Raw genomic sequence first — 24,501 nt, 5'->3', positions numbered from 1 at the left:
TTGATTTTGTTTTACTGTTTTTTACTCTAAAAGGTCATGAAAGATAAATGACTAATATTTTGAAAGCAACTAAACAAAAAAATTAGTTATCAAAGTATGTCATTATTAGCCTGTGCAGAAAGGCAGTTAAGGAAGTGGTGTACTATAAATCCTAAATTAGTATCTGAGCTGAAAATTACTGGGGGAACTGAAAATCTCCTTGCTGCATTGTGTCCTTGTGATTTAATCTTCTCATATCAGCTTTCATATGTTAATAAGAGGTGAAACATAAAAGTAATTAAGGCAGCTATTTTTTGCTCATGAGTAAACTGTACTCTTAAGTTTAAGCAACAGGTTTTATAGGGGGAGGGAGGGTGGGAGAGCTTCAGTTTGTTCCTATTCAGAGGCCATTAGCTAAAAATAGGAGTATGACTGAAAGGATCTGGATGTAGTGGAGAGGTTTAGAATACAGAGATGAATGGTAGCTGCACCCTTCGGCCTATAGTCAAAACAGATACACTGATTTTTTTAAAAATAAGTTTCAGGGGAAGGTTGAATGTAAGATTCAGTTTTTATTGTTTAGTCCAAGTATATGTATTTTTAAAATTTCCATAGTTGATTCCAACCTGAAGTCCTGTTTAGGAATACCTAATTTTAAATGATAGATGTATCTTAACCTGTGCTTTATTTTTAAAAAATTTGTGTATCTTTTTCAGATACACAATGCAAAACAATGTTTTGGTTAAATGTTAACTCATAATACTTCATAATTTGTTGTTGTCTTTTCCTTGAAAGCAAGGATAGTTGGTAAAATACTTAATATTTCATTTTTTTCATGAAAGCAAACATTCTGTCTCCTCAAATTTGAGTTTGAACCTATGTGTTTTAGTAGAGTTAGGAAGTTTCCATAATGCATGATAGATGGCTGATAATTTTTTCCCTATTCCTGGAATTTGTTTCTAACTCTGCCATTTCCTCTTTGGCCTTGGATTAACTGGAATAATATATTGGAGGTATCTGTTAGAGAACTTTTCAGGTACAGAAGTCCAGTGATATAAATGTTAAATGCCTCATCTTCAGGAAACAGACTCTGTACAACATAGTGCCAAAGTGTCAAAAGAGAGCTGAAGCTTGCAACAGATTTCAGGAGAAATTTAACCAGCATTTCATGTTCTTATAAATTCTGCTAACTAATGTTTTTAGAATTTTCCCTAACAGTTTTTTATAAATTAACAAAAATAATTAAACTGTTTCATACGTATCTTTAAGGTTAAATGTTGTCTTTTCATCAGCTGTCAGCATTTCCTTTTAAACAAGTAAATTTAGTGGCTAACCTCCTTTGCATAGACTCTTGTTTCGCTACTAAGTCGTGTCCCATTCTTCGTGACCCCCATGCCAGGGGGACATCATGCCAGGCCCCCCTGTGCCTCACTGTCTCCCGGAATTTACCCAGGTTTGTGTCCATTGAATTGGTGATGCTGTCCAACCGTCTCATCCTCTGTCGCCCCCTTCTCTTCCTGCCTTCAATCTTTCCCAGTGTCAGAGCCTTCCCATTGAGTCTGCTCTTCACATCAGGTGGCTAGAGTATTGGAGCTTTAGCTTCAGCATCAGTCCTTCCAATAAATACTCATTTTGACTTATCTGTAGACACCACGGTTCAAAAGCATCATAGACTAATGCTGTCTAACTCTTCAATTAAAATATTTTTATTTTCTCTGTGGAAAAGTTAATATTGATTGTAAGGCAAGCCATTTAGTAGCCTCATTTGGGGGAGAGTGTTCAATAGTAAAGCTATACATTGTGTATTTTCAGTTGTCAATTCTCTTTATTTATGTAATTATATTTTATAAGCTTGTGCAAGGAACTCTTCTGCAAAGATTCTAGATAGTTGTCAGTCACTTGGCCTTTGTTCATAGCATCTCAGTGATATACTGATTTTCATAGTTTACTTCTTTAACTCCTTTAGGCAGTACAATTTCAAGGCATACCCTGAACCAGTGATTCTCACATTCACATCAGTATCACCTGGAGCTCTTGCTAGTGAACAGCACACTTTGCTGGACCCTATCCTCAGAATGTTAGAGCATTTCTGGAGTGGGGTAGATAGTTTGAATGTCTAAAAAGCTCTTAGGCCAATACTGCTGGTCCATGGACCATATTTTAAGAAACAGTCATAAAATATAAAGAATTGATTGCATATCTGGATCTGTTTAATAGTTTTTTCTAAATTTAATGAGACTGAAAATCAGCTTCCTGTGATTGTCATCTGGAAGCTTTGACAGATGTTCAGTGTCTCAATAATTTTCTAGAATTAGCCAATAACTTTTATAATTTGAAAACATTATGATCTGAGAGAGTTGGCAATCTCTTTTGTTTCTAATTATGTTCCTGGTATAAAAAAAATATTTGTCAAACATCAGTTTTCTTTTTTGCATCATAATCTTCTTGAAATAATTTTAAAAGTAAGGATCTATATCCAGGCCAAGGATCTATATCCAGGTGATATATTTATCACACCAAGACAAATAATTGAATTGAATATTGGAGAGATAAATAGGTTGATGGCAGGGGAGGAAGCTAGATATAGATATATGGGAAGATGGATGTCCTAAAAGTGATAGTGAAGTCGCTCAGTCGTGTCCGACTCTTAGTGACCCCATGGACTGTATCCTACCAGGCCCTTCCGTCCATGGGATTTTCCAGGCAAGAATACTGGAGTGGGTTGCCATTTCCTTCTCCAGGAGATCTTCCCGACCCAGAGACTGAACCCTGGTCTCCCGCATTGTAGGCAGACGCTTTACCATCTGAGCCACCAGGGGTACCTCTATATTTTAAGTAGCAGCAACTTTATCACAGGTTATTCTGCCTGGAAGCTGGTATGTTTTTTTAAATATTATAAGATGCATCCAAATTTAAAGTGTTATTAAATGTGAAAGCTTATGTGACTAAGAATAGAGGACATATAGTACCTGAATTAATTTTATAAGACTTGTAGACGGAAGAATTAGGAATCTATGATGGGATATTTCCTGTATTTTCCTTTTAGATTGTCCAGTTTATTGTTACATTGGTTCAGAATAACCAACTTGTGAGTTTAAAACGTAAAAGGTAAGTTTTTATGATAATTCATTTTCACCTATCTGTAGACAACCAAACATGTTAGAGTTTAATCATGAATGGCCTTCATTTGCTTAATATGCCTGTTGTCCCAGATGAACGGTCCTCCCTTGTTTATTATCTTCCAACATTTCAAGAGTGGTATTGTTTCTACCGTTGTCATCTTGCTGTTTTTGAGAGATCAGTATAGCCTGAATGGTCATTTTACATACATATGGTTGATAAAGAATTCATTTTTCATTTACATTAGCAAATTATTGTGGTATTAGAAGGCCTTATGAGAGAAACTGTTAAAAGAGGATACATGCTGAAGAAAACAAAAAATTTTTACTTGTTTAAATTTTTATCTCATATTTAATCCATTCATAAGGTTCTTTAAAAACCTGTGTATTGACGATGGGTTGTAATACCCATAAATGTGAATAACTACGTTTGTCACAATTAAAAAAAGAAAAACAGTGACAAAGGAATAGGAGAAGGAGAAAAAGATTAAAAAGATTATCTTGTAAGGCTGAGGATTTTAGCAGACCTTGTTTATCCTTACAGCTTATGCTGTGAAAATAACTCTGCTTCTACTAATTCTTTGTGATACTACCTTTTTTTTTTTTTTTTAAACTATGTAAGTACCATAAAGAGTTATATAGTTCAATCACAATAAACTGTATTTGGGGAGAATAATTTATTATGTTTATTAGAACAGATAGTACAGAAGAATGGAGAAATAAAAGTCCTAGACACACTCATCCCCCAGTTTTTATTCCTAAGATGTAATCTTTTTTAAGAGTTTCTTTGACCCTTACTGAAATGTTTTATTCATTGTTAAAGTGAGTGTGTTTATATGTGGGTAAATTATTAGAAGCAACCTAAACTCCTTGTATGTTTGCTTCACCAAACTTCATATATATCCTCTGATTTTCAGGCCTCTACTTCTGAACACTAATGGAGCCCAAAAGAAGAATTTGTTTCAGCACATAGTAAAAGAACCAGCTGATAATCACCATCATAAAGTAATTTTTCAAATTGTGTTTTCTATTTATTATCTCAAACTAAGTTTTATACAGCTGTCTCTCATGCATTTAAAAAAGTTTACTGAATAATCTTAACTGCTCATCCTCCTGCTTTTAAAAATCGTGACTTTTTTATTATTTAATTTAGATTATTTTAAGAAATAAACTATTACACATACAGTTGTCTCAGTTGGCTGTTTCCAAGTTCGTTTTTCTTTCCCTCTCACTCTCACCTCTCATCCAGAGGTAAATCACTATCTTGAATTAGTATTTATTCCCATGACTATTTGATGTGTGAATCCATGAACAGTATTTGGTATTACTTTGTATACCTCTGTTGTGAAAGTCTGCTCAGTCGTGTCCAACTCTTGTGACCCAGTGGACTGTAGTTCTCTAGGCTCCTCTGTCCCAGACAAGAATACTGGCATATGTTGCCATTTCCTTCTCCAGGGGATCTTCCTGACCCGGGGACCAAACCTGAGTCTCCTACATTGTAGTTGCAGGCATATTCTTTACCATCTGAGCCACCAAGGAAAGCCTGTATATGTCTAAACTTTATACAAATATTATTTTGTACATATCCATTTGCAGTGTGGCTTTTTTCACTTGGTCTTTTGTGATTTATTAAACATAGAGATTTAGTTCATCTTAACTACTCTGTGGGGTTAATTGAATATTATGATAATGCAATTATGTACTTGTCCATTGATTAAGTTTTTTCCAGCTTTTACTATAAATGTACACAGACTAGACTCCTGTAGTATAGCAACTGCAAAAAATATTTTTGTTTACTTTACTTTTTATTACAAGCTCTCTGGATAAATTGTCAAACTTATACCCAGTTGAAGATTAGTTGAATCCAGACTTATTAATATCTGATTATCATAACTTTAAAGTAAAGTAAAGTTACTTTAAAAAGTAACTTTAAAGTCCTAGAATTCTGAATACTGTTTTAGATTTATTATTAGGGTGTTGAGATTTTTGTTCTCAGGCAAGTTAGAGTCACCCAAACATCTGGTTTCTTTTCCCAGCGTTTCTAAATAGTCAATGATATCTGTTTTTAGGATTGAAGATTCATGTAAATGGTGAAGATTTCATAATTTAATTTGATTTCTGTCTTATGCTTCTATATTATCTAGTGTTGAAATTGATATAATTTTGCATTGTAATAATTACTGAAGTTTGCTCTGAAGAATGCTTTTTTATTAATGTACCTATGGTCTGAATATATTTATAGCTGAATTTAAAACAAAAAAATCATTGCTAAAAAGCCAAACTGACATCTAGTGTAGGATAGTTGAAGTGTTTTTTTTTTCCCCCCTGTTAAAGAAACCATCTAATGAGTCAGAATAAAACGTGTCTAACAAGAGTAGCTGAAGTTGAAATAATCTCCACCAGCCTAGTGGCCGTCTGGTTATGCTTGAGATTTCTGAAGTCCTAAGCTTTTTAACTCTTTGGGTATAAGAAATACTTTAAAACATTCTGAGGTATGTCATCTTTACTGTCCCTTACAGTGAAAGAAATAGTTAAGTAGCATGCAGATAATACACCTTATACCTTTGTGAATTGGTACTTCTAATACCAGTTTAGTGTATAAGTCCCATAAGGGCAGAGAAAATATGTTTTGCTTACCATTGTATCTCAAAGCCCAGTTACCATTTTTTAAATGCTGTGTTGTTTGGTAGTCAAAATAATTTGTTTTCTGATACATTTTCTACCTGATTTTTTTAGGTTCCACACAGTAGGACTGAAGGTTTAAAGTCAAGGGAGCGGATTTCAGATGACATCATTATTTATGATGTTACTGATGATAATGCAGATGAAGAAAATATCCCAGTTATTCCAGAAACTAATGAGGATGTTATATCTGATCCCTCCAAGTAAGGAGATTATGAAGTAACATTTATGAAAATAATGCTTTTCTTAACAGATCTAAATTTAAAGCTACTTTATTCATTGATGAACTAATATCTCACCCATATTTTAATTGTTGAACTGAAAAATTAAGCCAAATTATTCAACCAAGTACCTCCCTCCTTCCAGTGAAAAGACTCTCAGCAAAAAGCAATGAGAATTAATTCTCATTTTTAAGGTTTGGAGTTTAAGACCTTTAATTGGGTCTTTGTTCTCTTACATTGTATGAAGTATCATATTTGTCATTAAACCTCACACAAGAAAATTAAACGTTTTGTCAGGTGCTTTGCGGGGGACAGGGGGACAGTTTCCCTGGAGAATGACTGGATAGGGTGAATTTATTGACTTAGTCTGAAAATGTAATTGGTTATTTCTCACATTGCTAATCTAGCTGTAGCCAGTACCCTGATATTGTCATTGTTGAAGATGACAATGAAGATGAATATGCACCTGTCATCCAAAGTGGAGATCAGAGTGAACCAGCCAGAGAATCCCTGAGTTCAGGCAGTGACGGCTCCAGCCCTCTCATGTCTAGTGCCGTCCAGCTGAATGGCTCATCTAGTCTGACCACAGAAGATCCCGTGACCATGATGGATTCCATTTTAAATGATAACATCAATCTTTTAGGAAAGTGAGTACTCATCTGGATGCTGTTTAAATTTATTTGCATTCTTTTTTACTTCACATGTTCTTTTTCTCTGTGAATGATTTTACTTTCAGGTTATGAACCCAGGTAGTCAACCTTCTATTTTGGTCCGGACTGAACTCTGCAAATGTTATTTTGAGAAAGCTTTGATTATTCCAAGAGCAGTCTTGGGATTTTCTTGTCATTTCCTTAGATTTATTTAATGAAATACTTGTTTTTGAATGTCTTCAAAGTGTGTGTGTTTTTGTGTATTTATGTTTTTGTCAGGACTACAGAATAACACAATCTCTATTAAGGAGCTTATTTATAGTATAAGAAAACATGAAGTTAGTAGCAAAGACCAGTAATAAGAGGTGAAACATTTATAATTTATAATACAGAGGAAAAAGATAAAGTCAGACTGTGTTATTGCAGAATTTTTTTCTTTAAAAACTAAAGTTTTATATAAAGGCTGTAGGTTCTCAAGTAACTGAATTTTTGAATCCTAAGTTCTAAATAGGATCTCTTAAGGTTAAAAATTGGTAAGGATTCAGCAGTTGCTAGGAATATTTTGCCTAGCAAGTTTGCAGTGTGATTATAAACATAAAAGCCAGGAAACCTATATTTGATTTTTTTTTTAATATCTTTTTTCCTTAGGGTTGAGCTGTTGGATTATCTTGACAGTATTGATTGCAGTTTAGAGGACTTCCAAGCCATGCTGTCAGGAAGACAGTTTAGCATAGACCCAGATCTCCTGGTTGATGTAGGTACTTTGAATATTCTTTGTTGTACTACCAGTTTGTGTATATGTGAATATTGTTTATAAATCAGTGCATCATTTTATTGAATTCTACACTGTTTTTGCATTTCATTTATTTTAAATGAAATGGTTTTGTTAGAATGGACAGATGGTTTCAGGACAGTGAAGGAGGGTGATCACTATTTGTCTCTGAGTAGAAGTTCAGTTAATCCCTCTGCAACAACATATCAACTCTTTTCAAAAGTACTGTTAAATCCAGGTCTTGTCTGGACTTGTTGCTGTGTTACATTTTGCTCTGGAATAAATTGTCATTGAATAGAAATTAGTAGAAGTTTGTAAAAAAGATCATGGAGACACTTCTCAATTTTGGGGAATTAATTTTTCAGTCAAATGTACTATATGTTGTCATATTTGCTGTTTTTAAACATTTTTTATATTTTGAGTCCCAAGATTCCCCTATTCCAGTCCTCACCAGCACCTGTATGAACTTGATTCCAGTGTTGTCTGGACTTTGAATCCTTGTCTATCATTTTTGGCACTAACCACCTTCCTTGCTTTCTTTTCTCTTGTTCCTACCATTCCTGTCTCCCTTAGCTAAAGCTTCCTATGTGGCCTGGTCTTATTCAGAAGAATCTTTTTCTTTCCTCTATTTCCATTTTCTGTTGTGTTTTTTTCTTGAAAACTTGTGTTCCTTTTTTTTTTTTGGTATGTTTTCCCCTTAAAATGCAGCTTCTTTCACATCAGAAGATTCTGTACCTCTGAGCCACCTGGAAAGCCTTGTCAGTGTTAGATGGCTATTATTCTTCCTAAATCATTAGTGCCTCACAGGATGGATTTCACCTTCTTAGAAGATTCCCTTTCCATGTTGCTCTCTAGTAAATTTAGCATCCATACTAATGACCTACTTCGACTTGTTAACAATAACTTGACAGCCCTTCTTGATTCTGCAGTCTTTGTTCCCAGTCTGAATTTAGAGACCTTTTAGAGTATCTGTCCCTTACATCACATAGAAGGAAATAAAATCCTGTAATTCTTACTGTCTACAAATCCTCTGTCTTCAACTAGGTCATTTAACTTTGGAACAGTTAGCACATTCTTTTGTCCTCATGACCTTATCTAGCCAATTCTTCCCTATTCACAGAGCATAATTCACCATAATTCACCATCGGTCCTCTCATCAGTTGTACAGTCTCATATACTTTCTTCTTAGAAAGTAAGTACCTGTTTGCTCTTTCAAGACAGTTTGTACACCTGCCCTCTGCCGCTCTTATTTTTCTATCTCTAGCCTTGATCTTTCCCAGCTGCCTTCAGTAGGTACAGGTAATCTCCATCTTATAAAACATTTTGATGTATTGCTCTGCTTGTTTACCATTCTGCTTCTCTAATCCTTATACTCCAAAACTGTAGAAATGAGTGGCTGTGTTTGTTATTTTTTTTATTCCATATTTTCTTTTGAAGTTCTGGATTATCTTGACAGATATGTATCTGTCAAGTAAATCTGACAGTAAATATCTTTATTTACTCAAATCCTATGCTGCCTTGGTTTACCTATTGTAAATAGACTGCAACTTTTTTCTCCCTAAATTAGGCCACTGGGCTAGTGGAAGAAGGTTTGTTTTGAATCAGACAGATTTGGGTTCCATTTTTGGCTCATGTTAATTACTAGCTATGTTATTAATCTTGGAAAAATTAACCTCCCTTGCTCAGTTTCCCCATCTATTAAATATGGCTAATGCCTGACATGAAGGGCTTTTGTAAAGATTATAAATAATTGACACTATTATTAACACTAATGATTTTCTTCCATAGAACTTTTTATGTTGATTTTAAAGGCACTGGACCTCTTTGTTCTCTTCCTGTGTCCCTAACCATTCTGTTTCTTCTAAGAGCTTTTCTTTGTCTTGCTGTCTTACACTTGTGGTTATTCCCCAAAGTACCCAGTCTTTTATCCTATTTTTTTTCTGCCTCTTCTTTTTCCTGTCTTGCCTCTCAAGGGATTTTGGCTTGTAGGATTGCTCTCAAAAGTGTATCTCCAGCTCTTAATATTTTTTAAAGTAAACTTGGCTTGAATTCCAATTCCATGCCTTTGGGATCATCAGTTAGATCTTGCCTTAAATTATTTGTGTTTAACACCAAACTTTTGTTTATTCTCTAAAGTAGCTACCTTTTAGTTTTATTTTCTGTAGTGGTATCAGACTTCTCTTTACTGACACAGGATACTAATCATCGTCATCTTGGTTTCTTTATCTCCCCATTTACCAAGTGCTGTGTATTTTCCAAAATAGCATTCACAAATCGCGCCTCCTTTCTGTTTCCACTGTTGCCTTTCTCATCTAAGACCTTCATTGTTTCATTCTTGAATTATGCAGTATTGTTATAAATGAAAAATTACTCATAAGCTGCATTGTTTTCTGAATGGAAAAAATAAGTATATATGTGAATAAGTATGCTGAGAAGTTCATGGGTTCTTGCTGCAGAGTTCAGTACTAAGTGACACAATGTGGAATCAGTAGGAGAGACTTGACCTTGGAATTGAACTGTATCAGTTCCTCATACATGATCTACTTTTTCCTACTTGAGACCATGCGTCTGCTAGGAATACATGAAGGTGTCCCTAGTCAGTGTATGGGGGGTTGGGGCAAAGGAGGAGAGAGCAGTTTATACTGCAGGTCCTCCTCAGATGCTACTCTCAGTAGGGACAAAATCTGGTCAGGCCTCCAAGGCACGTGTAAGCTGAACTGGTAGAGATTGGCAGTGATGTGTATAGTTACCTACCTATAGTTAAGAAACCGAGTTTCTTCTTTTTCCTGGAACAGTAGGTGGTATAAAAGTAGGAAAAGGAAAGGAAGAGCTGAGGATATTTTTAGGGCTACGGTGAATGTGGAACTTTAAAGGAGAGAAATGAGTGTCTAGAGGGTGAAGGAGCCTCTGCATTTCATTCTGTCCTGCAAACCATTTGGTGTGCTCATTCTCTTAAAATGCTTTAGTCAGTATATTTCATTACTCAGGCCACTCCCAAGATGCTCATTGTGGACAGAATGTCCTGTCCATTCATTGGCCTTGCCTTATTTTTAAAAACCTCACATATACAACTTAACTATTCAGGTCAGAACTTCTGTGTCCTTTGGACCAGTCATTTCATTTGTAGAACTTACTTCACAACCATTTCCTCTCTATTGTTGCTAATGCTATGACATCCTCTCCTTTTTAGGTCCTAACCATTTTCCAGGAACGGATACATGTCACATAGTTTATTTTGTCTCATCCTGTGTGTCTGTGTTTTCTTTTCTCTTTCTCTTAGCTCCTTAGTACTTTTGAGCCCCACCATCCATTAATTATTATTATACTGGATTGTATCTGATCATATGTTGCTATTTGATTTTGTTCTTATCTTGCCTTTTAGATTGTAAGCTCCTGGAGAGCAGGTATAGTGTCATCTTGTATTCTTCATGATGTCAATTATTTCTTAGATGCTCAGTAAATCCCTGTGGAAGGGATGACTTTGAAGCTTATGACATAAACAAAAATTATGTTTGTAAAGTGGCTGGTCTCAGGAGTGCAGTAAGCAGTGGTCTTAGCATCTGTGGCTTCCCTTGCTATGTGGCTTCCCTTGCTATGTGAAATAATCAATGTGGAGTTATACCATTTGATCAGAGGACTCCACCTGAGGTGTAATTTAGGAACCATTCTCATAGAGCAGATTCTGTACAATTATCGAATAATTAGCAGGTAGTCAGTCAGTGAAGGATCATTGTAAGGGCAAGGAATTCAGCCCTGGTTGCCATTTAAGGCTGAAGGCATTTAGGGAGGAAAAACTAAATGAAGGAGAGGGGAGATGGGAAAACCACCATTTGTTTCAAGTGATTTACCCTACTATTATTATAGGGTAGAAATTCTTAAAACATCTAATGCATGGGCTAGCTTGCTCTGCTTTTGTTTGCTTTTCTTTCTGCTTTCTTGCTTTTCTCTTCCAAACTTGTTTTACTATATGGAAAATTTGTAGTGCAGGAACTACATCTCTTCACCCTACATAGCTGTATAAAATTTTGAACACACAGTTAAATTTTTTAAAATATTTTTTAAACTTATCATCTTTCTTGTTTGGTCTTTCAGCTTTTCACTAGTTCTGTGCAGATGAATCCCACAGATTACATCAATAATACAAAAGTAAGTTTTAATTCATGTTGCTCAGGACCCATAGCTGTAAGAATTTGAAAAAAAAAAGTCCAAGTAGAGAGCAGTATCACTCCCAGTTACAAAAAGCATTTTATACCCTTACCTAATACATGTAATCAAGATAATAAAATTCTAAATGAAAAATTAGCTTTTGGTTATGGGGTGATCATTGCCCAATTCTTCTGTGCCTTGTGCTGTTAAATGTGAATGTGGAATTAGCATTCAACGTGCTGGAAGATAAACTGACTAAATTAGGCATACTTAGGTATGTCGCTGAAAGAAATTATTAAAATATTATTTCTTCATGTTCTGATGTCTTCATTTTACATTCTTACTCCATCTATAAATAACACCTCAGCATTTTTGTTGAAATTTGAGGGTATTCATATTGAAAATGAGTTCCTTCATTTTATTAGCATATAGTAAAAGCACAGGAATTTGTATTATTTGTAGGGAAGGTGAGTTCAATCAGTGAAGTATGGATTTGGGACTTTTTTAAGGGGAGTTTTTATTTTCTTAAACATAGTAACTATAGTTGGGATTAGCACGAGTTAACAGATTCTTTAGAACTGGTTTTCAGTGAGTAATAAGGATATCAAGTTATTAGAGCGGACATTTAGAAATCAGTCTGTTACATTGTATGGCTTATTGTCTTGAGTAGGTGTATACTTCATTTATCTTGTATTTATACCAAATCATTTCATAATTCCTGTTTTTCATTGAATAAAAAGGTAAATCAGTTCCCCTGAAATTTGTACAAATTCTTCAGTAGAATCAAAATTTAATTTGTATTTTTTTAATAAAAAATGAACATATATCTAATAAATATGAGGTATTAGAGTGAGGAGGTGGAATTTTTCTAACTATAGTCATGTTCAGTGAGGATAGCCTCACCACATTTTCAAAGTTATAGCTTGGGTAACTTAAAAGTTGAAGGTACTTGTGAATTTTTGAACTAGGAAGTTGGTTATATATTTGGTATTTGGATGGTTTATATCAGGGGTTGGCATACTTTTTCTCTGAAGACTAAATATTTTGGGCTTTGCAGGAAGCCAGATATTCTCTTTCACAACTACTCAGGTCTGCAAAATCAACCATAGATAATACATAAGAGAATAAGTGTGGTTGTGCTTCTGTAAAACTTTTTAAGAAACAGGTAGAACGCTGAATTTGGCATGTGGATTATAGTTTGCCTAGGTTTACATTATAAGAATTTATGGACCACAGTCCGATTGTGTTTTAGTAATACAGTATTACTGAATGTTATACTTTAGGTTGGAGAAGGCAATGGCACCCCACTCCAGTACTCTTGGCTGGAAAATCCCATGGACAGAGGAGCCTGGTAGGCTGCAGTCCATGGGGTCGTGAAGAGTCGGACATGACTGAGTGACTTCACTTTCACTTTTCACTTTCATGCATTGGAGAAGGAAATGGCAACCCACTCCAGTGTTCTTGCTTGGAGAATCCCAGGGACAGGGGAGCCTGGTAGGCTGCTGTCTATGGGGTCACATAGAGTCGGACATGACTGAAGCTACTTAGCAGCAGCAGCAGACCTTAGGTTGAGTGAACAAGGATCATGCATATATATAGTGAATGTGCTGCACTGTTTGTTTATTGTTAGACATGAAGGCATTCTCTGTTCTTGGATCATCTTCTTGTTCCCAAAAGCTTTCAGAAATAACAGTTAAATGGCAAGTTTGCATATTCTCTACAATACTGTTTGTTCAGTTGCTGAGTCATGTATGACTCTTTTTGAAACCCTATGGACCATAGCCCACCAGACTCTTCTGTCCATGTGGTTTTCCAGGCAAGAATACTGGAGGGGGTTGCCATTTCCTTCTCCAGGGATCTTCCTGACCCAGGGATCGAACCATGTCTCCTGCATTGGCAGGTAGATTCTTCACCACTGAGCCACTTGGGAAGCCCAAATTCTATAGTATTCTACAATACTACAGAAAAATTAAAATTGAGAGTGATTTTTTATCATGTTTTAGAATTTCGATTAATTTTAAATAATTGGCACATCAGCTTTCATTCCGTTGCCAGTGACAAGTATTGTACGATGTGTATTAAAGCACTTTTTCCTAATGAATCAGTATGCAGTATAGCAGTCTCAGTGGCTGCTAGGAATAAGCAAAAATTTGCTTGGGAGATGAAACCCGCTTGTTTTCCTGGTTCTCATATTAGAATAACAACAGTGGCATCCTTGAAAAATACATATTTAGGGCTTCCCAGGTGGCGCTAGTGGTAAAGAACCCACCTGCCAGTGCAGGAGACATAAGAGACCTGGGTTTGATCCCTGGGTCAGGAAGATCCCCTGAAGGAGGAAATGGCAACCCACTCCAGTATTCTTGCCGAAGAATCCCATTGACAGAGGAGCTTGGCGGGCTGCAGTCCATAGGGTTGCAAAGAGTCAGACACAACTGAGGCAAGTTAGCACAGGAAGTAGAAACACAAAGAAAATATTACTGCATTAATGCTTTTTTTAATTGTGAATGCTAAATGAGAAATAATGTGGGGGGAAGTTTAGTTTTTATTATGTCATGAAGTCAGTATTATCTGTGAATTCTGGAAATCTGTACTGTTTAATTTTGTGTTGATATCAGGGAAATTATAGGAATTAGTATGTTACACCATATATAATTTACAAGCATGCAGATATCTGGGACTTAACAGCTATTCAGGAAAAATTTTGAACCTCAGCACTTCAGTTTGAACATCATTGAAAAAAGCACTGAAGAACTTAATGTTAAAGATTTAATTCCCTTACAGTCAGGTATAAGGAGAGAAGACAATGTCAAAAGAAGTAATTTAAATGACAGAAAAGAACTGAAAGAGCCACAAAAAGGAAATGAAGAAATACCACCTCACATTTGAGGCTTCCAAATATAAATAGTTTTAAGGATGTCATCATGTCATCCTGGGCTACTGTAAATATGTTTATTTACGCTAAATATTCTGTTTGTGAGCGAAATGTGTAATACATTTTAAGCCAAAACTGTTTAAAATTGTTTAAAGAATTAGCTCATTAGCAATTTGAAACTAGCCATCTTTGATACATTACCATCTTCTACTCTTGACAGATTCTGTCTATTCTGCTGTTGAAATGCCCCTCCTTTTTTGTACTTACTGGCATCCTAGTTCAAGTTCTTTGTTTCATCCACTTGGTGACAGCAGTAGTTTTCTTAGCCAATTTGATTACATCTACTCAAATTTCTCTCTCTCTCTCTCTCTCTCTAGTTCATCTCTCCTGAAGCTCCCCTTTCCCATGTATTTCAGAGAACATACCAGTAGTCATATACTGTACCAATTTTAAATGTTTTGCTGTTTTTCAGGAACATAAAAAATATGAGACAAGGATTTTTATACTATTTTTTCTCTTTTAGTCTGAGAATAAAGGATTAGAAACCAAGAACAATGTAGTTCAGCCAGTTTCAGAAGAGGGAAGAAAATCTAAGCCCAAAACAGGTAGGTATAAATGTAGTATTCATTTTTCAAAATTAAGGTTTCTATGTAGAAACTAATGTGAGCAAAGGAAGGTTTTGCCATGCTTAATGATTGAACATGGATATGTATTAGTCTTCATTGTATTCATAACATATCAAGGTTCCAGCATATAAAGGAAATTGGTGTAGTGATAGTTCTTAAAGTTTGTAATTTCCCGCCCTATTTAACTTCAGAAGAACTGAAAGAACCCTCATTTCTTAATTAGTGAATATAAGACTACATTTTCTGACTTACATATTTTTAAATTTACTGACACAAAGTATCATGTTTGACTGTATATAAGGGTAATGATTGCGCATACGCACATCTACTTCTGTTTTTTCCACTTTCAGCTTGAATTCTGTATAAGCTGATGGTAAAAGAGCATTTTTCTTATCTTCATTATAGATAAGCAGCTTATCCAGTACACTGCTTTTCCACTTCTTGCATTCCTCGATGGGAACCCTGCTTCTTCTGTTGAACAGGGGAGTACCACATCGTCAGAAGTTATGTCCTCTGTAGATAAACCCATAGAAGTTGATGAGCTTCTGGATAGCAGCTTGGACCCAGAACCAACCCAAAGTAAGCTTGTTCGCCTGGAGCCATTGACTGAAGCTGAAGCTAGTGAAGCCACACTGTTTTATTTATGTGAACTCGCTCCTGCACCTCTGGATAGTGACATGCCACTTTTAGATAGCTAAATCCCCAAGAAGTGGACGCTACGTGTATATATTCATCAAAATGATGAACTATTTATTTTAAAGTATCATTTGGTACTTTTTTTTGTAAATTTCTTTGTTTCATTTTATCAGATAACTGTGGAATCAAAAGCACCTTTTGCTTTTCTCACTAACCACCCACTCTTGCAAAGCTTTCAGGTGTTACTCAATTACGTAGGTACATAAAGATTTGATGTGTTAAATCACATTATTGGCATATCTTTAAGTTGGATTCAAATGGCCGTTTTCTCCAGTTACACTAAATTGGATTTCTTTTTTACATATATGTTCATTAACCCCAGTTAAACTTTTCATTTGTTTGTTTTACTTGTTTGATGCTGTCTTGTTTGCCTTGAGTGTAAGTCACTATAACTAATGGTAGAACTCCTAAAGCTTTCTCTGTTCCAGTTGCTTTTATTGAGTATTTTCACATGACTTCTTTATAAAACTGGGAACATAAAGTGCCTGTATCTTGTAAAACTTCATTTGTCTCTCTTGGTTCAGAGAAGTTCATTCATGTTCAAAAGGAAGGCAACATATACTTGAGTGCTTGCTGTCTGATACAGTTTCAGCTGCATATATTATAGACAGAAGGGGATGGGATGGTGTCAACCCATCCAGCTCACTGGACTAGTTTTAAGTAAAAGTTTTCTGGCTTGTTTTGTGTTTTTTTGAAGCATACTATTTAGTAAAATAAATATAATGAATGTTGCGTATCTAGTGTCTGTTATGTGTCTTCTTTGGAGTGACATCCACATGTGACAGTCTTTCCTTTTCATATGAAGTAGGTAGATGTAAACTGTGAACTTTGTCTGTTGTCCATTATTCTAAACATGAATCATACCAAGCTCTTTGTGCCTCATCTCAGAGGATAGGTTGTATTGCAACAAGGAGGAAAATATAATGACTCCAAATTTAATGTGTTTTAAGTTCTTTGTTTAAAAATTATACTGGCTTACTTTCTATGTTTCTAATAAAGAATTGAGAAAAGAATGCTTCCAGTTGTCCAAATTAGGTATGAACATTATCACTGGATGCAAAGTGCCTTTAATTTTCACCTTGAGAGAAAAGAGAACCAGTTAAATCACTTTGAAACATTTGTTCAGAAGGATTAGAGAGACTTAATGCAAGGACAGAGAACCATCACCTGAAGAATTCTACCTTCAAGCAGAGAACTGGAAGCAGTGAGCTAGTATCTGAATGCTTTTTAAAATAGGGCTGTTTGATGAGAAATTACAGAGATGGCTTTCCTTATTGGCTATAGACTCTCTCTTAGTATCTTGGAATTTCTCTTACTATGATATGAAAATTCAAATAAAGCCTAGCACAGAAGGGTAAGAAACCCTTCCTTAGCAGATCCTAAAATACTTGGCTCTGACAGTGGGATCTTGGTGAACAAATTCAAGAACTCAAAACAGTGTTCTGCATAAAAGTGCCAAGAGTTAGAGAGGAGAGATAGCTTCAGAGACTTTTTCTTTTTCCCTTCCTTTCTTCACTGGGGGATATGATTAAGTTTCTTCTCCTTTAAGGATAACTCTAGAAGTATTTTAAAAATAATTTTGAAAACCTTGTATCTCCTAGTACTTTTTAAGGTGACATTTAAACTTTTTCATCCTAAGTATGGTAAAGCGTCTGCCTACAGTGCGGGAGACCTGGGTTTGATCCCTGGGTTGGGAACATCCCCTGGAGAAGGAAATGGCAACCCAGTCCAGTATTCTTGCCTGGAAAATCCCATGAATGGAGGAGCGTGGTAGGTTACAGTCCATGGGGTCACAAAGAGTCGGATACGACTGAGCGACTTCACCTTCATTTTTTCACTTTCATCTTAAGTAGCCAGGGGGAATTTAGAATACTGTTAATACTGCCATTTTTAAAAAGTTGCTGCTGCTGCTGCTAAGTCACTTCAGTCGCATCCAACTCTGTGCAACCCCATAGACGGCAGCCCACCAGGCTCCCCCGTCCCTGGGATTCTCCAGGCAAGAACACTGGAGTGGGTTGCTATTTCTTTCTCCAATGCATGAAAGTGAAAAGTGAAAGTGAAGTCGCTGTGTCGTGCCCGACTCTTAGCAACCCCATGGACTGCAGCCTTCCAGGCTCCTCCGTCCATGGGATTTTCCAGGCAAGAGTACTGGAGTGGGGTGCCATTGCCTTCTCTAACATGCTTTTAAATGTATATCTAAAATGTATATCTAAATACCATAGTGATTTGGTGTTCATCATCATCCATTCCACTTTCTCCAAAGAATTTTATACTACTTTTATTATGCATATAGTCATACATTGATGGTAACTGTTGCACTTCTCTGCAACTAAATTTGAAATTACTTTCTGTAACTTTAAAATTCCAAGCATTAAAGTTTGTCTCCAATTATAAATACACAGTTGATCAAAACAGTATAAAGGTATGTGGCAGAGACTGTTAATTGCTGAACCATTTCATATCATGCAGTTACATTAAATCCATCTTTGTAAACAGGGTAGCTATGGAACTGAATTCTAATAAATCAGGAAAAGCAATGTTCAGAACTTACAGGTCTGGTCTGAAAATTTCCCCCATGCAACCCTGCTCACCTTTTACTCATCTGCTAGCTTGATGCAGAGGAGTATGTGGCTTCTGAGTATATACACAAGGAGGAGGAAACTTGGCTTCCTGGATCACCGCTTAGAGGAGAGCCACCCATCAATCCTGGATATTCCTTTAGATTGCAGGTGAGGGGGGAGCAAACCTTTATTATGTTCTGCCTCTGAATTTTGGGGGATTGATCTGTTAAGAGATTTCACTGTTCACTAAGATAGTTTAAATTTTGAACTGTAACATAAAAAGTAAAATTTTATCAGAAATACATCTTTTTGTGGGGTGAACAGATCTCAGGGATTTTTTCCCCCAAATGTTTTATTATCTGGGGGTAAGTTTATAATATCAATATATTAAGAGCGTCAATTTGTTTTTATCAAGTCCTAAGAAACTTCAACACAAAAAAAGAGATGAACATAGAAGGAATTTTGTTACAGCAATGTCACCAAATATGAAATCCTTCAGATTTCACTCAAGTATTTAAAAAATTTTATTAGCTGGTAATTGAATTAGATCATCCTGATTATTTCAGTGAAAGAAAAGAAATATAAATCAGCTGAATTGCAAAGGATTTTTTAAACGTGTCATTCTCTTACCAGTATTTAAAATTGTCTCTACTTGTGGGTATTTAGCAAGTTTATCCGAAGTGCCTTGGTATTAAGATTCAGGATGAATTACGAGGAGTAATTATTTGATTTGTTTCAAGTGTGAAGAGAGTAATTGTTAAAAGGGATGATGCCTTGTCCTGAGACATCTTTTCAAGTACATCACTTTAGGAAAATGTACACATGGAAATTGAAGACCTGGAAACCGCTTCCTTTAAAAATAACAAACTTGTGTTTATTGCAAAAAGTCTCTGTGTGTTATGTGGAAAACAGCACAGTATGGTTTACAGGTATGTACCCCTCATCTTCATACCACCTCCCAGTTTCTTTTGCCTGAGTTGGGATACAAGTAAGCCCATAAGGGAGCTAGTGACTTAGAGATAAATGTTCTTTTAGGGTGTTTCACTATGTGCTTCCGGCTCCCCTGATAGCTCAGTTGGTAAAGAATCCCCCTGCAATGCTGGCTTCGATCCCTGGGTTGGGAAGATCCCCTGGAGAAGGGAACAGCTACCCACTCCAGTATTCTGGCCTGGAGAATTCCATGGACTCCAGTATTCTGGCCTGGAGAATTCCATGGACTACATAGTCCATGGGGTCAGAAAAAGTCAAACACGACTGAGTGACTTTCACTATGTGCTTCATAGGGTTTGGTATACTCAGTTTAGAAGCTGAAGTGTGAGAACACAGATCCACAGGCTGGGAAGATGACCAGATGACACTCAAAATAAACATACATAAAATGCTACAATTGAGAGTTAGCACCTACATGAAATAACAAGCAAAGGTAAAAATACTTTGAGAATCAATTGCAGATTAGGTCATAAAGTAAATTTCAAGAAATTGGTTTCAGGCAAACTACACATAAGCTAGACCTTGACAATTTTGAGGAGTACTGGCTTGATACTTTGCAGTGTCCCTCAATTTGGGGTCACTTTGTTTCTTCCCATAATTAGATGGGATTATGAGTTTTGGGGAAGATCAGGTTAAGTGCCATTTTCAGTATATGAAAGGTGCATGCTATCAACCTGATTGTTGATACTATGACTTAGACTGAGCCCCAAACTTCTGGAATATCTACCACAGTCTCAAAACCAACCCAAGCAGCCCAATTTTGGATTCGTCAGCCTCTGTAATTGGTGAGCCAATTCCACATAAATGTGTATTATAAATAGACACACATTTCCATATGTACAAGCTAGATTTCGAAAAGTCAGAGGAACCAGAGATGAAATTGCCAACATTCACTGGATCACAGAAAAAGCTAGAGAATTCCAGAAAAACTAAAGCCTTTGGCTGTGTGGATTACAACAAACTGGAAAATTCTTAGAAGATGGGACTACCAGATCAATTTACCTGCCTCCTGAGAAACCTGTACGCAGGTCAGGAAGCAACAGTTAAAACTGGACATGGACCAACAGACTGGTTCAAAATTGGAAAAAGGAACGTTACGGCTGTATATTGCCACCCTGCTTATTTAACTTATATGCAGAGTACACATCATGAGAAAGGCTGGGCTGGATGAAACACAAACTGGAATCAAAGATTGCTGGGAGAAATATCAATAACATCAGATATGCAGATGACACACCACCCTTATGGCAAGCGAAGAGGCACTAAAGAGCCTCTTGGTGAAGGTAAAAGAGAATGAAGCTGGCTTAAAACTCAACATTCAAAAAACTAACATCATGGCATCTGGTCCCATCACTTCATGGCAAATAGATGGGGAAACAATGGAAACTGACAGACTTATTTTCTTGGGCTGCAAAATCACTGCTGATAGTGACTGCAGCTATGGAATTAAGATGCTCCTTGGAAGAAAAGCAATGACAAACCTAGACAGTATTAAAAAGCAGAGAGATCACTTTGCTGATAAATGTCCACATGTCAAAAAGCTATGGTTTTTGCAGTAGTCATGTATGGATTTGAGAGTTGGACCATAAAGAAGGCTTAGCTGGAGAAGACTCGATAGTCCCTTGGACTACAAGATCGAACCAGTCAATCCTAAAGGAAATCAACCCTGAATATTCAATGGAAAAGACCCTGATGCTGGGGAAGACTGAGGGTAGGAGAAGGGGATGACCAAGGACAAGATGGTTGGATGGCATCACTGATTCAACAGACATGAGTGTGAACAAGGTCCGGAAGATGGGGAAGGACAGGGAAGTGTGGCATGCTATATATGTATATGTATATATATATATATATAGTCCATGGGATTGCAGTTAGACATGACTGAGTGACTGAACAATTATTACTGTCACAGGACAGAACTAAAAAGGGTGCGACACTGGCCAAATGGTGACAAAATGTCTTTTTTTAAAAATATTAAGCTGCATGAGCTGTATTACTTGGAAATTAATCTCATCGGTAGCATCATTTACAAGTATCTTCTCCCATTTTGTAGTTTGTCTTTTGCTTATGGTTTGCTTTGCTGTGCAAAAACTTTAATTAGGTCACAACTGTTTAGTTTTGTTATTTCCATTATTCTGGGAGACTGATCTGTTTCCTAGAACCACTTATTGAAGAGACTGTATTCCATTGTGTATTCTTGCCCCTTTTGTAGTAGATTGTCCATCAGAAGCATTTGGGTTTATTTTTGGTATTTCTGACCTGTTCCATTGATGTGTTTTTGTGTCAGTACTGTTCTGCTTTGATTACTGTAGCTTTGTAGTCTGAAATCAGGGAGCATGATTCCTCCAGCATCATTTTCTTTCTCAAGACTGTTTTGGCTATTTGGGGTCTGTTGTGTTTCCATCGCAAATTCAAAATATTTGTGTTCCAGTTCTTTGAAAAATGCCATTGATAATGTCACAGGGATTGCACTCAATCTGTAGACTGCCATGGGTAGTATAATAATTTTAACAATGTTGATTTTATCTATCTTAAAACGTGGTGTATCTTTCCATCTGTCTTCATTTCCTTCATCAGTGTCTTAAAAGTTTCAGAGTACAAGTCTTTTGCCTCCTTAGGTGTTTTATTCTTTCTGATATGAATGTTAAGTGGGATTATTTCTCTAATTTCTCTTTCTGGTATTTTGCTGCTATGGGATAGAGCTTTATTTTTTTTAGTAAGGGTTTTTTTTTTTTTTTTTTTTAAATACTGAAGTGTCAGAAAAAAGCAGCATCAATTGGCATCTCAGGAAAAAAGGCCTGGAGGACACAGAAGTCTAGAATATGTATCAAATGAATTAAAATTATTCTCCAAACTTAACCGGTCTAGTTCTTTTAGGAGAATAACACTTAAATTACCTCTGAGATCCACTTCAGGGGTTGTTTACAGAGAACCAAAAGGGTAAATACCACCTTAAAAACAATTCAGTTTTTTCAGGACAGAAAATGGTTACTAAACCCTCCAATGTCAGGTTTTTTTTTTAATATACACAGGAAGAACGTAGTTTGGAGTATTACACCACCTAAATTTGCTAAAATTATATTCTCTAGAATTTAAAAGAATATACCACACATTGGACATACCACAAAGGAGTATGTCAAGGCTGTATATTATCACCCTGCTTATTTAACTTATATGCAGAGTACATCATGAGAAACGCTGGACTGGAAGAAACACAAGCTGGAATCAAGATTGCCGGGAGAAATGTCAATCACCTCAGATATGCAGATGACACCACCCTTATGGCAAAAAGTGAAGAGGAACTAAAAAGCCTCTTGATGAAAGTGAAAGAGGAGAGTGAAAAAGTTGGCTTAAAGCTCAACATTCAGAAAACGAAGATCATGGCATCTGGTCCCATCACTTCATGGGAAATAGATGGGGAAACAGTGTCAGACTTTATTTTTTGGGGCTCCAAAATCACTGCAGATGGTGACTGCAGCCATTAAATTAAAAGACGCTTACTCCTTGGAAGGAAAGTTATGACCAACCTAGATAGCATATTCAAAAGCAGAGACAGTAATTTGCCAACAAAGGTTCGTCTAGTCAAGGCTATGGTTTTCCCTGTGGTCATGTATGGGTGTGAGAGTTGGACTGTGAAGAAGGCTGAGCGCTGAAGAACTGATGCCTTTGAACTGTGGTGTTGGAGAAGACTCTTGAGAGTCCCTCGGACTGCAAGGAGATCCAACCAGTCCATTCTGAAGGAGATCAGCCCTGGGATTTCTTTAGAAGGAATGATGCTAAAGCTGAAACTCCAGTACTTTGGCCACCTCACACGAAGAGTTGACTCATTGGAAAAGACTCTGATGCCGGGAGGGATTGGGGGCAGGAGGAGAAGGGGACGACAGAGGATGAGATGGCTGGATGGCATCACTGACTTGATGAACGTGAGTCTGGGTGAACTCCAGGAGTTGGTGATGGACAGGGAGGCCTGGCATGCTGCGATTCATGGGGTTGCAAAGAGTCGGACACGACTGAGCGACTGAACTGATACCACACATTTTCTCTGAATTCATTTATTTAAGGATAAAACAGCCATTTGAGATCATGGAATACAATACCAACACAATAGAAGGTGAGGAATTGTTATATTTTGCTTACATTAATAAATATCTTAAAAGAAGCAAATGTAGATTTTAAGATTTAAGACACTAATGACACAACTGAGAGTTTCTAAGTTAACAGTGATACTGCTTGATATTCAAGTTGAAAGATTTTTAATAACCTACATATTTCAATTAGATGGCGGCAAATAGAAAAGCATCTTTTGAGCTGAATAGTATACTGTTAAACAGGAGTTTATTTTACAGCAGTCCATCATTCTCCTGGCCTCAGTTTGTGTGTAGAAGGCATACTAGACATCAGCAATTCACATCACATAAATGATCTACCACTCACAATGGTGCAAAATCTATTATGCGTGTATTTGAATAGAAATTATTTTTAAATTCTAGAAAAAATGCCATTTGTGTTTGACAGATGTGGGATTTCCCAGTTTTGCCACTGATTAGCTATCTGAGCTTCACTTTCTTCACTGTTAAAAGAACATTAAGAAACTGCAAAATAGGCTTTAGTAGCCTTCAGTTTATCAGCTCTGATTTTCAAAACAAACTTTCAAAGTGATTTTCAACCTCCTCCTAACCTATGATTATCGTTTTCAAACTCTTTGTCCAAATCATTCAGAGTTCCTAACTTCTCCACTGAACACATTTTAACACATCTGCATGTGTTTATAATGACCAAACAAAGTTCACTGTGTTAGTATGAAAGACTACCTGTACTCAGGGACATTACAGCCTACCTGGGTATTCAATTCAGTACCCACCACTAGCAAATCTCTGAAAATTCTGTGTCTCTGTCTCCACCATAACCTACACTATTTTCAGTCAAATACTCCATACCTGTATATGTTCCTTACCTTCATATCAAGGGAAAAATCTGAAAAGTTTTTAGAAAACTGGCATTTGTGACTTGTTCATACAATTTTTACAATTTTAGGACAGCCATGTTCTTTGCAGTATCCTGTAGGACAAGGCATCAAATATTTCAAAAGGCAGCCATACATTTTTCATATTTTTCTGAAACAGCTTATGTTCTAACACAATTTAAAAATCAAACTGCCAAGCAGTTTTGTTTTTACTCTTTTCACAG

General features: G+C 36.3%; 1 protein-coding gene across 2 annotated transcripts in view; it reads left to right on the top strand.

Annotated features, from left to right (window-relative positions):
* HSF2 (heat shock transcription factor 2) overlaps positions 1–16,499 on the top strand; it is a 39,686-nt gene extending 23,187 nt beyond the window's left edge. The window contains exons 6-13 of one of the 2 annotated variants that reach the window (XM_010861787.1): positions 3,026–3,087; positions 4,016–4,103; positions 5,835–5,983; positions 6,409–6,648; positions 7,300–7,405; positions 11,516–11,569; positions 14,965–15,046; positions 15,473–16,499. In XM_010861787.1, the coding sequence (XP_010860089.1) occupies positions 3,026–3,087; positions 4,016–4,103; positions 5,835–5,983; positions 6,409–6,648; positions 7,300–7,405; positions 11,516–11,569; positions 14,965–15,046; positions 15,473–15,765 (1,074 nt within the window). In that variant the 3' untranslated portion in view covers positions 15,766–16,499. The remainder of the gene's footprint in view (positions 1–3,025; positions 3,088–4,015; positions 4,104–5,834; positions 5,984–6,408; positions 6,649–7,299; positions 7,406–11,515; positions 11,570–14,964; positions 15,047–15,472) is intronic. The other variant, XM_010861788.1, reaches the window with a different exon arrangement.
* The last annotated feature ends 8,002 nt before the right edge of the window (positions 16,500–24,501 follow it).

This window comes from Bison bison, unplaced genomic scaffold (genome assembly GCF_000754665.1).
Source record: "Bison bison bison isolate TAMUID 2011002044 unplaced genomic scaffold, Bison_UMD1.0 scf7180017864473, whole genome shotgun sequence".
Classification (NCBI taxonomy): Eukaryota; Metazoa; Chordata; class Mammalia; order Artiodactyla; family Bovidae; genus Bison; species Bison bison.
This window is presented reverse-complemented; position numbering and strand designations above follow the sequence as displayed.